At 35.8% G+C, this 15,473-nt stretch overlaps 1 protein-coding gene across 1 annotated transcript; it reads left to right on the forward strand.

Moving 5' to 3' along the window:
* Positions 1–672: 672 nt before the first annotated feature.
* Positions 673–14,855, forward strand: LOC306895640 (uncharacterized protein). The gene is made up of 4 exons (XM_079459025.1): positions 673–694; positions 11,790–11,989; positions 12,122–12,235; positions 12,663–14,855. Exons 2-4 carry the CDS (start codon positions 11,832–11,834, stop codon positions 12,727–12,729), a joined length of 339 nt encoding a protein of 112 aa, XP_079315151.1. The 5' UTR covers positions 673–694; positions 11,790–11,831; the 3' UTR covers positions 12,730–14,855.
* Positions 14,856–15,473: the final 618 nt, after the last annotated feature.

The following is a 15,473-nucleotide window of genomic DNA, read 5'->3' on the forward strand; positions in this document are numbered from 1 at the left end:
CGGCGTGTAAGTGCATAAAGTACAAAACGCGAAGGGATTAATGTGATGATGTGTTGCTTGCTTGTGCTGTAGTTGCATCCCACTCTCCCCACTAGTCCCACCTCTAGCAGCTAGAGTTTTTTCCGGAAATAATCGTATAGCTGTGTAACACTAATGATGATGGGAACCATCTGGCGAACGGCCAGAGCATCACGCATCTCGCGAGTCGCGTTATTAGATCATACGTAAACGCAGGCCCTGTTGTTCCACAGCATACCAACGTAATTTGGGGGGACCCCAGCAAACAAAGAAGTTTTCCCGCCTTAGGCCTCGCATGCCAATTGGACCATCCAGAAAAGAGGTGTCAGCTCATCTTATCTATAAGAATCGACGTGACCGTTACCTTATTGCATTCCGCCAAAGAGACAGCGCCAACTTCCAAGAACATCTTCCAGGAGACCTCTCCGGCCAGAAACTTCTTCAATAAGTTTTTTTCGTTTACTATTCTGAAACTTTCGTTATATTCTATACTTTACGTTATTGTGCATCGAAGTTTGACTAAGTCTGCATCTCCGCGAGCTAAAACGAACTCGAGAACTATCGCTTGGCAACCTCATCGGCCCGGAAAGGACTTTGGACGCCACTCACATCGGACCCTTTGAACTCGGGACACACACACACACACACACACACACACACGAAGCCAGAAACGAAAGCAAGTATTCTTATTTTACAATCAAACTGCTGTTAAAAGGTTGTCTAATTATTCCCTTGTCTAATTATTCCCTTTGCGGGATGATTATTAATTCCATGAGGTCTCTTGTACTGAGTTGAAACGCTGTTATTCTCTTTCTCTCCCTTTATGTTTATTATTTTCGATTATTTTGTTGATACCGTATTTGTTTCGTTTTACTCTATATCTATATATATGCATATTTACTCTGTGTGAAATCGTAGTGTTATATTCTTTAGTCTGTGTTTATTAAAATCCCCAAAGTGCATTTGAATTGAATCTGTTATTTGCTCATATAACTCGAAGTCAATGAAATAAGATCTTAAACGTTACTTAAGCTGTATTTTGTTACTATTTTAGTAATACAAACTGTACGAACATAGGAAATATTATTTTATCCTGATCAGAAATGTAATCTTTCTCAAACGTTTGTAAAGCAGTAATCCTTTATTGAGAAATGATTTGGAAGTCTATAACTTTAGTTTGCAGGACAAACGAAGTCGTCAGATAACTTAAAGCAATTCTATAAAGGATACTTGTACTTAATTAAACATTTTCCTTATCGGAAATTGATATTTGTGTTGACGACAAGCAAATTATATTCATAAACTAATGAATATTCAATCCATTTGAGTTAATTATTCCCCAAAACTCATAGTCGCTACAGCTGTATCTCTCTTGCTCCTAGGATGCAGTTCATCAAATGCTTGTAGCAAATCAATCCTTGCACCTAGGTGAGACATTGATGTGTAGAACAGTGTAAAGAAAGCACAAACTATTGTTTATTGTATTGAGGTTTTTACTATTTCTGTCAATGGAGACTAGATGCCTAGAAATACACTGCACTGTCATCGCCTGACTGATCTTTTATGACTTGAAGAACCCTCTGGCTGCATCTCCTTTCACATCTTTTTTGTTTATATAACCACTCTCTGTTTGGTTAGCCTTAAAAGTCCCAATCATGTTAGTCCATGGTCAAGGGTTTGTTTGTATCACATACTTTGTATTGACACAATATTTTGTGTTGACACTCAAGCTGGGCATCACACACAGAAAAAAAAAGGTTCTTCGCCGGTTCTTCACCGGTTCTTCGGGATGATTGAGGTGCTATATAGCACCGCTACTGTATAAAGAACCAGTTAAGCACCTGTATGGTTCTTCAGCGGTTCTTCATTGGTTCTTTGGGGTTGTTAAGGTGCTATATAGCACCACTGCCGTACAAGTCCGTTAACCCCTCAGTATATAGTTATTTAGGATCTCAACTCTCTCTTAGTCTCTTTAGTTGGGGAAAGGATTGAAAACAACATAAACAACAAGATAATTCTGGGATGTGAGAGCTGTTAGTTGTAGCTTAAATTATGTGGAAGGAGAAAGGAGGATGAGAGAAAGCTAAAACATGGTGAACGGCTGTAGTCTTTGAATGAATGTAAATGGATAAGACACTTCACATGGGTGTGCGAAGTCACAGAAATTATATCACAAACTCAATTTTTGGGCTATTGCCTTTTTCTCATATATTAACTTTGCTTTGTGTTATTTAGTGAAATATTATATATTGATGTTTTGTGATTTAAGCTTATATAATGACATTTTCAATCATTTACTATGATCTCAATGCCCTGACCTTTCTGTTGGAAACTGCATTCAAGTAGACTACTAATTTCCAATGTCTTCAGTGTGTCACATACTGGGTGAAAAGCAAAATATAATAAATTATAAATAGGCAATATTCAGATAGATTATCAAAAGCATTCTCAATATTCTCAATAACTATAGTCTTGATATTAGACATAATACTACAATGGTTATGTGTCCTGCCCACAAAAATGAGTTGGAAGTGTTTTTTATCACACCATTGTTTTAAATTATATCTTACGTATATAGTTACATTTCCTTTATAAAAGGTTTAGACCCTACCATCTTTAATCTTATTTACATAGATTATAAAATCCCACCATGAACAAGAATTTAAATCGCTAAAAACCTGAGCTGGAACTGCTCAGAACTACCTTTGACCAGAGCACGTCACGTAACCTAGCAACCATTCGCCAATCAGGTGGACGCACCATGCAAGCGCGAGTTCAAAGCTTCCTGAGGAGAAAACTTCATCGTTGGACGCGGATTCAGACGGAAAAGAAGCAAATATATATCGAGGTGAGTAACAGTGCCACAGAAATAGGCTCTTTACAAAATGTATTCTACAGGCGACATTTTTCATTTGTATTTGCAAACGTAACTTTAACTTATAGCGTTTTGTGACAGAGCCACCAACCGCGTAAGGTAAAGCTAAATTGCAGATTTAGTTTTCTTTTTGCGAATACCATCCCATTCACGCTCAAAAAACCCCAACAAAGTCGAACCAGCTGCAATTGCTAGTTTTAAACAAAAAAACGAACCAACCGACAAAGCTCGAGACACATAACGTTAACGTTAACCTCGAGACTAAAAAAACAGGGTTCATTTAACGTAACAGAGATAAGTTTACAAACAGTAAAGTGTAACGAAATATCCTTGGTTTCATAATTACGTGAATATTTTTTGTATCTGTATTTACAGTAAGCGATTCATTGCAAGTGTTAATGAATTGGATTTAAGACATTTAATGGCCTTGTGGTCATTTAACTGATTTACAGTAACTGTTCAGTTTAAATTGTGTTAAACTACTGTTCTAGCAGATATGAGTAATTCAGGTTTTCATGTAGGCATAATAGCAGATAATGTTATAGGCTAACATTCAACTTCATTTTATCTTTCTCTTTAGATTATGACAGACCTTATGAGATGGACTTCTGTTCAAGTTTGCCAGCGGCTAAAAGATATCGAATTGGGGGAACTCTGTGAAACTTTTTTGGGTAAGGTTCAAGTATTCTGCAATTGATGTACCAGTGCCCTAACTGCCATGTAAGAACATTCACTTACAACAAATACCTCAGACACCTGCGGTATTTCCATGAAAGTGAGCCACATTTCTTTGTTGTATGTGGACACAGTGGCTGCCTAAAAAGGTACAAAAGAGTAAGTTCTTTACGTATCCATGTTTTTCGGACTCATAAAATCCCAAAGTGTGCCAAGAAAATATCCCCCACATCATTACACCACCACCAGCCTGAACCGTTGATACAAGGCAGGATGGATCCATGCTTTCATGATGTTGACGCCAAATTCTGACCCTAACATCCAAATGTCACAGCAGAAATCGAGACTCATCAGACCAGGCAACGTTTTTCCAATCTTCTACTGTCCAATATTGGTGAGCCTGTGCGAATTGTAGCCTCCGTTTCCTGTTCTTAGCTGTCAGGAGTGGCACCCGGTGTGGTCTTCTGCTGCTGTAGCCCATCCGCCTCAAGGTTCGATGTGTTGTGCATTCAGAGATGCTCTTCTGCATACCTTTGTTGTAACGAGTGGTTATTTCAGTTACTGTTGCCTTTCTATCAGCTCGAACCAGTCTGGCCATTCTCCTCTGACCTCTGGAATCAACAAGGCATTTTCTCCCACAGAACTGACGCTCACTGGATATTTTCTCTTTTTCGGACCCTTCTCTGTAAACCCTAGAGATGGTTGTGTGTGAAAATCCCAGTAGATAAGCAGTTTCTGAAATACTCAGACCAGCCCGTCTGGCACCAACAACCATGCCACGTTCAAAGTCACTTAAATCACCTTTCTGCCTGATTCTGAGGCTCGGTTTGAACTGCAGCAGATCGTCTTAACCATGTCTACATGCCTAAATGCATTAAGTTGCTGCCATGTGATTGGCTGATTAGAAATGTGCGTTTACGAGCAGTTGACAGGTGTACATAATAAAGTGGCCTTTATGCCTTATTTAAACATAACATGGCATAGTTGACTGGAACAGGTTATAATGTCATTGATCACTTTAGTATTGACACTTATTTGTTACATTTTATTGGCAACCCTCATTTATGACAATTTAACTTCCCTTAATAGGTAGATGCCGGAGAAGATGAACGAAGCATCAAGGAACATCTGTGAGCAATGAAGGTGGAAACTGAGAAGCTTCGACCAAATATAGAGCTCAGAAAAGAAAAGTTGGCACTGATTAAATGCTACCAAAGAAATTTTGTGTCCAACCACAGCACAGAGGAGGCTCTCTGTGAGTTCACGTGTTTTAGACTGGCCAAAATAGTAAGTACAGTAGTATATTAATTGGCTCCTTTAATTGAGTTATGGCTATATTTTAATACGTGTCTTTTTTACTTAATCGGAAGCTACTTTGGATTTTGAGAGACCACACATCTGTTGATGTGGACCAACAACTTCTTGCGCAGCTGTCTGTAATGGCACCTCGAGTCCTTGAAGAGTCCCCTGAAAGAGAGATTCAGGCGCAAAATTGAGGACTGTGTAAATGGCAGACTAAAAAAGGTAATTCAATCTGCACTGCTTAGATAGTCTCCCTGCATGTTTCTGTCTGCACAGTAATGAATGTTTAAAAAACTAAACAAGTATTTGGTGAAAGCATCCACCATGTTATGTCAACCTAATGAGGTTATTGTATTTACCTGCACTGTTCAAGGAGGACCCAGGGTTGCTGTTTGAGGTTGAGGTAAGCCATGAACATTTGATTACAGTTTGAAGAACTTATTGCACATTTTTTACATTGAAAACACTGAAATGGAACATTTACACAAGTAGTAAACTTAGTTAGTTATTTACATTCACACTCCACAGAAGTCATCTGCATTGGTTTGGTTCCGATCGGTCGAAAAACCAAGGACTAGTTCGCAAAAGTAGGTTTTTTACATCATCAGCGATAACTCGCAAACCGTTTGCTGGACAGAAGTGGTTCCAGAGGCAAGTTTCCTGTAGCTCAGTGGTAAGAAATAAATTGTATCCTGTATTTATTCTAACTGTATATCCTGCACCTGCTAATTGCACTTCTGGTTAGACCTAAACTACATTTTGTTACACTGTACTTGTATATGTGTAATGACAATAAAGTTGAATCTAATCTAATTTTGTATTGCCTCTGTTTATTCCCTTTATTTAAGCATAGATTTTATTTGCTGCTTAAATGCATAAATTTAAAGGTTTTTAAATCTATGGTGTTTTGATACGATTAAAAAATGTTTTTTAATAAGTGTCATTTATTAAAGCATTTCAACTTGTCTATGGTAGTATCTGGCATTAAAATGAGCCCTATTAGATAAATTAAAACAATATACGACACCTGTTATGGTTCTACCTAGCACCTTTTGATAAATGCTATAACGCTTCTTTATAAGTAGGTGCCATATAGAAGTTCTCCTATGATTATGATCCAGAGAACCATTGTTGGTTCTGTTGAGCACCATTAAGCATAAAGTGCTATATGGCACCTTTAATGGTTCTACATAGCACCATTTGATAAAGGTGCCATATAGCACCATTTAAAATAGGTGCTATATAGCACTAAAAATGGTTCCCCTATGATTACGAGCCAAAGAACCACTTTTAGTGCTATATAGCACCATTTGTTTTTTGTGTGCATCTCACTTTGTTTTAAATACATCTGAAGGGCTCTGAGAAACATTATAGTTACTAAACACAGAACCTGGAAAGAAAATAGAGAGTTTGTGAAAACAGTAAATCATCACTACAACAACATTGTCATTGTTAGGCTGAAAAACAGCAAGTTTTTACTTAAATTAAAATAATATCTGAGTATTCCGCGAAAGTAAGATAAACTCTGATCATCTTCATCTGGACAGAATACAACGGAGATGTCACAGCACTGAGCGTCATGTGTTTGGTGAGTGATCATCTCAACTGACCCCACATGGAAGTAAACTTGAAGTAACACCTGCTAATTTTGATTTCAGGATTTTGTTGCTATATAACGTGGTTGAGGTTTGCATGAAATACACATTTACAAGGATGCAACTTGGATGTGCCTTGATCCTTTTCTATTGCCATATGCCTTTCCAACAATTTTTCAGATGCAGCTAATTTGTCATATAATTAAAAGATATTTAAATGGTTGCATTTCTGAAAGTGGCATAACGGTGAATTTTGTTTGTTGAGGAGAAGATTCACTAAATAAATAATTTCGGCCAGCAAAGACTTTATTACTTTCCTTATACCGTTTTTTTTAGCTCCCTGAAGTGATAAGGATCTCAGGAAATAAAATTAACCATGCCTACATAAAATCAACCATGCCTACAATTTACGACAAATTATTTTATTTTTTAAATATTATTTACATAGAAAATTCATTAATAAATAAGAATCTTTCTTAATATATTAAGCATAGTAATGGTCTTAAAAATCAAAACATGGTAAATGTATTCACAACACATTACATTTTCTTTTGTCATTTCTAACCAACAGGTTGTGCTCTCCCCAAAAAACGGTGTTCAAGATGTGATGACGTTGACACAAGCTAGATTAATTAGACAGAGCCTCAGCCGCTTTTGGCTTTTTTGTATTTTTCGTAGGGCTAGTATTGCATTCCTTCCTATATTTACGCATCACACATCATTAACTGAAAGCAAATAAATGTTTATTTGTATTTGCATAAAATTGTCAATTGCATCTAACATCATCAAATGCTGCCGGGAAATTACACCTGCATGCTTCTGCATGTAATACACAGCTGGTGTGTTGAATTGTAACAGTGGCACAGACTGGTGAACACAGACTTTTTGTAGTGAGGTTTTGTTTATCTATATCACTGTGCAAACTAGCTGCGCAGAAATACACCGCACTGTCATCACCTGACAGGTCTTTTATGACTAGAAAACCCTTACTGGTTGCATCTCCGTTCAAATGAATTTTGTTTATAAAATCACTTTCTGTTTGATTATTCTTCATAAAGAGATATCCAAGTAATGTTAATCCACGGTCAAGGGTTTGTTTGTACCAAAGCATCACGTTGTAGCTCGATATGCTGTGTTGACACTCAAGCTCTGCATAATCTCCTTTTGCTTTGACTACATCTGAAGGGCTCTGAGAAACTTTGTTACCAAATACAAAGCCTGAAAAGGAATTAGAAAACAAATGGTATATCGTTACTGCTACGGCATTGCTTAAAAGCAGAAGAACAACATAAGCAAGATCATTTTTTCACAACTTTAAATATTTGTAATACCTGTGAGGCTGAGTATTGTGACGGCAACATTAAAATAAACTCTGATCATCTTGACTTTTGCTGGTCAGAGAAAGATGTCACGCAACTAAACATCATGAGCTTTTGTGAGGTGTCTCATAACCTGCCCCCGCTGGATGTGAATTTAAAATGAGACCTCCTTCTTGTTCTGATTTCAGGATTCAGTGGATATGTATTTTATTGTGAAACGTGTGCACTTTCTGTGCCAATAATAAGGCCCCTATAACTTTGTATTCACTCCTTCCTAAACAGTATTTAAATAAAAAATTTGCTGGCAAAAAATGTAAACCATGTAACTTAACCATGTCACATTTTGGACTGATATTTTGAGTCACATTGCCACCTGCTGATCAGTTCTGTTATTGTTTAAGTTAATGTTTTAGTGAAACTCTCTCCATCGTTTGCTAAACAGTGAACTGGCACACAAAGCAGAAAGATATTGTTCATCTAGCTACACATTGTTGAGTATCAGAGATTTACCGCAACTGTATTGCCTGAGATTTGTTTTTATTACAATCGCCATTGTCTTGATTGGAGACAACAGCTGTGAATGCAATAAATGACATTGACTAGCAGTTTTTGATACTGTTACATTAAATGTTATTTCTGGTCCATAATGTATCCTGCACTATAATTACATATGATGCAAATTATATTAAATAATGTAAATTATACAATTTACATTTATATACACGTATATATATATATATATATATATATATATATACATATGCTTCACATGTATAAGTGCTTACTAATGATTACAGAAAAGCCTCATAAATTGACATAAAAATGTGGAAAAAATAAAAAAGCATGTGTGAAATGTGTGGTTTTGGAACACTTTCCAATGTAAATTCCCATTTAGATGTGAAAAATATGTTATCCACATGTAATCACATGTAAAAATCCAGGTGTTTCAATAATACATTTGCTGTACAGCAACAAAACGCAACATGTATTGGTACAGTAGCACAACAGTTAAAGCATTATGACAAATACAGAATTTATTTATAGCATTTATTTGGTTTAATAATTTACATATATACATAAACATGTACATATACATATACGGTATATATATATATATATATATATATATATATATATATATATATACAGTATAGTTTCTACATTTATCAAAGTTAGATGTGTAATCTTTAATGGCACTGAATCAAAAGCCACAGTGTGGAGAGAGTGGTAAATATGCTTCAAACAAGTCTTTTGAAAGAGTTTTTGCATGAGACAGAAGTTTATTTGAGCACTGTGTAATATGCTGCACAGAAATACACTGCACTGTCATTCAGTGTGAGGTTTTTGATAGTCAGATTGCCACTCATCCTTGCATCTCCTTCCAATTTGATCTTCTCAAAATCAGGCTCTTTATTCTCATTTATAAAATTAAGGTACCCCATGAATGTAAAGCCTGGTATATTTTTACTTTGTTTATACCACAGCAACTGGTTATAGTTCGGAATATTGTGTTCACATTCAATAACAGCAGATTCATTTTGCTTTCTTATTATGTCACCAGGACTCTGGAGAACAGTATTACCTAGACAGACAACTGTGGGAAAAACATTTATAATGTTTACATTAAGATATAATATAAAGATATATTCATTGCAAGTTCATATTTGTTTACAATTACCTGTTGACCACAACAGAGATGCAGATATGCTCAGGAAAGAGGTCATTGTGATGGCTCATTGTACTGTGGGTTCTGCTATGAATGGAAAGCAAGAGGAAGTGATGTCAACTGTAACAGAAAACTGATGGGTTGCGATGCAAAAAAAGGCCACAAGTCTGTTCTGACACGACCAAGGCTGGCAAAAGATCAAAGTACAAATAGTAAGGTGTAACAACTTATACATTTATGTGTAGTAAATTAAACAAAACAAGTTACAGAGAAGTTAAAATAAGCTTTATAAGAAAAGAAAATGCAGATTAATATATGATGCATGATTAGCTCATTTAGTTAAACAGTCCTGTATAAAATTATGATTTAGTCTTTATTATGGATGTAACGTTTAAGAACAATAAACATCACAACCTTTGGTGACATGAGGACAGCCAAATGCAGAGCTAACCTTAAATTTTGGGATGAATCGTGTGGCAAACAAAGAGAATAAAATAATAGGTAAATGAAAATAATTTAATAAATCTAAAAGATTAAATGTACATTAAATGAGTTGCATAACAATTTTTAAGATCAGACCTGTTTAAACGTTTAACTTTCGCAGACATTTGAAAGCCATTAATATAGTCACTATACAGTTTTCCATCTCTTATTGTCTGCAAGCAGAAGGCGTGCGACTTCACAAATAAGTAGATCGAGACCGGAGCCTGTTGCATAGACTACTTAGACTAGTCTAGACTAATACGTTTTTTTTCTTGGTCATAGTTCTTTCCAAGGGCTAAATGAAAGGTAAGACTTATTAGTCCTAACTAATTGTGAGACTAGTTGTTAAGACGCCTGCCTATTTTTTTCAAGAAAATTTTCAGCGTTTTGTTGTAAATAGTTTTTCAATGTGGGTCATTATCTTTTTAAAGTCCGGGTGCCCTCATACTCCTTAGTTAAATCTGAAAATGCACATCTGGTCTGTAATGACTATCCATCTTAAAGTCCCAGTGTTAATAAATAAAATTCGTATATTTTTCATGAAATATTGCACCGTTTATAGCAAATAGCTTATCAATGTAAGCAGAGGCGTATTAAGACCCCATGGTGCCCTGGGCACTCGCCTTATTGCCCATATGGTTAATCCGCCACTGAATGTGGGTCATTTTCTATTTAGTAATTAATTAATCGGTTAAAATCTGAAAGTGCACTTCCACCCTGAAATGACTAACCATCTCAAATGGCGTAAATTAGACGGCTTGGGCGGAGCATCCGTTAACTCCTCCCCTTCAACCATCAGTCTGCTGCTAGTTTCATTTCAAAATGCAACAGCAGTTTTAATACATCCAATCAATTCGCAGTGAAAAACTTTGAAATTCCTTTTCACTCGGAAATGTGTCAGAATACGGAGGTTAAACGCGAACTCAGTGACTGTCAGTCTGCTGCTAGCAGTGTTGGTTGTAAACTAGTTACTAAGAAATAACTTAATGTAATTGAATTACTTTTCCCTTTAAAGTAAGGGAATACTCTTATTTTTCTGTAAGCTAATTCAGATGTATTTGAACTAAATACTGTGCAATGTGCACAACAGTGGAATTGAAGTTAAAATAAAAAGTCTAACTTTAAAATACATGCATTAATGTATCTTTTTCACATTTGTAATACAAGTCAGTAATTTATATAGTTTTATATTATTTATTTGAATGAATTTAGAGTCATTTTGTGTCTATCCTTGAATCTCTTAACTAATCAAAGTTAATATAGGATATAGAAAGTTATTAATATTAAGTAATTAAATACTTTTTGGAGAGAGTGATTTGTACAGTAATCTAATTACTCTACTGAATATGTAATTAGTAACTAGTAATCCATTACCCAACACTGGCTGCCGGTTCCATTTCGAATTGCAATGACTGTTTTTATACATTCAAACAAATCACAAAAGAAGGACGAAAGCCACAGCCGTTACATTATTCCATTCCACCCAGAAATGCGTTAAAATACGGAAGTAAAATTGATCGCAATGTTCGGTTTATGGGGACTTTAAGTTTATGCAACTGGGCCCAGATCTTTGCCTTGAAATGATAAGGTTCTAGATGACACTTTTGTCAAAACTGAGTAATTCACATATTCTTATTCTCTGACAATTTATTTGCATTACATTGTGTATATTTTGGCACTTTTTTTATCTAAAAGGTTTTGTCTAGAAATTCAAATGAAATGTTAAAACTTTGAAGCTTGTTGTCTTAAAATGCAAATATAACATTATCACTACAAGACGACAAGATAGAACTAGATTTGAGAATTTGTTTTTGTTCATATTTTAATAACTGAATGTGTTTGTTGTCACTGTAAAGAGAGGCGAGGGACCCACCTTCAAACTAAGTCACCATGATGTAATGCAAGAGGAGGTTGAGGAGGAAGAAGAGGATGATGCGTATCAGAGCAAAATGAACAGAGGAGCATCTCCAGAACCCAGCATTGTGTCTATGAAGAGTGACAGATCTATGATAAAAACCCCACAACTCGTTGATGAAGCTGTGACCTCTCACCCCAGGTACAGTATAAAAGTTCGTTTTACAAAACGTTTTTATCCAAAGCAGCTTACAGTACAACACACTAGCCACACAGGGGTAAAGGGGACAACAGCAGACAAAAACATTCTTTGGTTATTTTTTATCAATGTCAGCAGGTTGAAGAGACCTAGAGCATCCTCTCCAGAACCCAGCGGTGTGTCAATGAGGAGTCATCAGTCCATGTTGGACCCTATAGAACTCACTAATGAAGCAATGACCTCTGACCGGTACAGTAAGAAAGCCATGTAAATTTAGCCAGATAATGATAACTGATGGTTCTTTGTACAATGAGTGTGTTACATGTACGGTCTTACTCCAATTATGCTTAATAAGCTGATAACAAGTAAGGTCATGTAAACGCGTAAAACGGCTTTTATTGGGGAAAGGTCTGTTTGGCAGATGCAGTTTTTTGCCCATTACTCCAACTATTGTTGCATTTGCAGGAAAGGTGGACACGAGAAGAGAGATGGTGTTGCACTGCACCACCGTTTTCGTTTTTCCGTTTTTCCTTTTTGCAACATGTTGTCAACCCCTTGAAGTCTTAAATGTCTATGTAAACGCGTTTTTCCGCGTAGCCGGTTTATTGATATGCATGTAAACAGGTTTCTGTTATAAGCAGATTTTTGATAGATATCCCTTTATTATGTGATCTAGATCATCATCTCCAGAAACCAGCGGTGTGTCAATGAGGAGTCATCAGTCCATGTTGGAGCCCATATAAGGACCTCTGACCCCAGGTACAGTAAAGGGCAGTTTTAATTTAACGTCAGACCTATGCTGTAGCCTCTATGCTGTTGGCAACGCGCCGGTATTCCTTTTTATGCCTCGTTGTCCATCATTTTATTGTTTAATAAAATTAAATTGTACAAAATATTTTCATTTTTTTTTATATTTAATACACACAGCTGCATTGATCATTGATTATAAATTAAACATACCTTCAGCTGTTGGCAGGAAATACAACCACATCACATCTGAAAGTGAAATTAATCTAACAGTTTTAAACATGACAGCATTTAGAAGTATTTTAAAGTATAATGAAAATTCATAGTCACATAAATACAAAATAAACAGGCCCTTCTTGCTTCCGAACCCCTTTTACAACTTTTAATTACAACCATAAAGATAAGCTTAGTTAAATACATAAATAAACTTTTAAAGAACTTGGCAGTTTTTGTTTTGTTTTTAACGTTTTATGTTCTGCTGTAAATTAACGTTAAAATTGTATTCAGTAATATAAATTGCAGTGTTAAGACTGTGATGACATGTTTATATTGACTTCATTTTTTATTTGTGTTGTTTTTGTAGCCTTCAAATACTATAAAGAGGATTGTAAGACAAATAACAAACTTGTATTAATGTTCTCTTCGAAATAACATGTTAAATTGCACAAATGCTGTCTTTGACCGTTTTACGGTTTCATTTGTTCTGCCGTTAGCCTAAAGCATATTGGATGTCAAAGAGTGCCCCCTATTGGCAGATTTCTTGTGCATAATGTTTTTGTACAGTACTCCAAGGCCTTTGCCATACTGTGTTGACTCACCATACAAAAATATATGCCACTATCATTTGAATTTAGATGTTTCACTGTAAGAGATCCAAATTCAGCTGCACTTTTATGAACATCAAATTTGTTTTCCTCAACATCTCCAAAGTCTGCTTTTGTAGAAGGTGATGTGAATACAATGAGTCTCATTGTCTCTCCTGGCCGCTGCTGGTACCAGTACATCTGGTAGTAGCTTTTACCCTTATTGTGTGTGCAGTTCATAGTAGCAGAGTCGCTAATCTGTCTCCAAAGAATTTTAGGCTCTTGTTCAACATCACTTGCACCTGCAGGACCTGTGGAAAAAAAATCATAATTTAAGAAAGTAGTTTTATTTGCTATGGCGATAATGTTAAAAATGTCCAATACCTTGGCTCCACTGAAGTAACAGAATCAATGAAATAATGGTTGTAGGCATGTTGAGTTTGGTAAAGCAAAGAGTGCCACCCAACCTTACAAATGATTCAGAGTCTACTGTAGTTGTTGTGCAGGATATGACATCATACACATTGGCTATAGTTTATTGGATGATATAATAAAAGGTGTTTTTTTATTGTTGGATTATAACAATATAATCTTAAGTGCATAGGCTATTTGTAAAGTGCCAAAAATATTTAAATGTGTTTTAATATCAATATATACAGCTGCATTGATAGGTGGAACCTATCTTCAGTCAACTTCGGCAGGATATTTAACCACCTCACATCTGGAATTTAACCACCATGGTGGTTAAATGAATCTAACAGTTTTAAACATGACAACATTTAAAATTGTAAAGTATAATGAACAGTCGCTGTCAAAAAAATCCAAATAAACAGGCAACAGGAACATGCTGTATTTAGGCCTTAGCTCCATCACTTTAAATTAAATGTGTGGTTTTGTGTTTTAATTTGTTCTGACATGCAGCACATTGGTTGTAAAAGAGTGCCCCCTATTGGCAGATTTCTTGTGCATAATGTTTTTGTACAGTACTCCACAGCCGTTGCCATACTGTGTTCACTCACCGAACAAAAATATATGCCACTATCATTTGAATTTAGATGTTTCACTGTAAGAGATCCAAATTCAGGAACTTTTTTATGAACATCGAATTTGTTTTTATCAACATCTCCAAAGTCTGCCTCTGCATAAGGTGATGTGAATACAACGAGTCTCATTGTCTCTCCTGGCCGCTGCTGGTACCAGTACATCTGGTAGTAGCTAGTACCCTTGTTGTGTGTGCAGTTCATAGTTGCAGAACCGCTAATTTGTCTCCAAAGAATTTTAGGCTCTTGCTGAACATCACTTGCATCAGTACCTGTAATAAACAAACTGAAATGAGAATGAAAAAAAGTATTGTTTCATTTGCAATGCCGGTATGTTAAACATGTTTAATACCTCGACTCCACTGCAGTAACAGAATCAATGAAATAATGGTTATAGGCATGTTGAGTTTTGGTCAAACATAGACTGCCACCCAACTTTAGAATGGTTCAGAGTCTGGTTGTTGTACAGGATATGACATCATACAGTAGGTCACAGAAGTTAAGTAATACGATCAAATATTCAATTCAATTCAATTGTATTTATATAGCGATTTTCACAATGTGCATTGTTTCAATGCAGCTTTACAGAATCGATGAAGGTAATAAAGGAAGTGATTTCATCAAGAGAATTTCCAACAAGATCATGCATAAAATCTATATAGTTTTAAATACTATGTACTATAAAATAAATTGGTTTCACGTGTCTATTCTGTCTGACTTCTAGATTGTGTATTAATATGTTCATCATATTCCGCACTTTGCCTTTATAATTTAACATACCACAACATGTATGAAAGGGTTTTATACAAAATAAATGAACAGGTTTGCATTTGATTACCATTTTTATGTCTTCATGTTCTATACTTGTGAGAGTCGGACGGTTGTGTAATTGCGCTA

Source organism: Barbatula barbatula (assembly GCF_947034865.1).
Source record: "Barbatula barbatula genome assembly, chromosome: 6".
NCBI classification, from domain to species: Eukaryota; Metazoa; Chordata; class Actinopteri; order Cypriniformes; family Nemacheilidae; genus Barbatula; species Barbatula barbatula.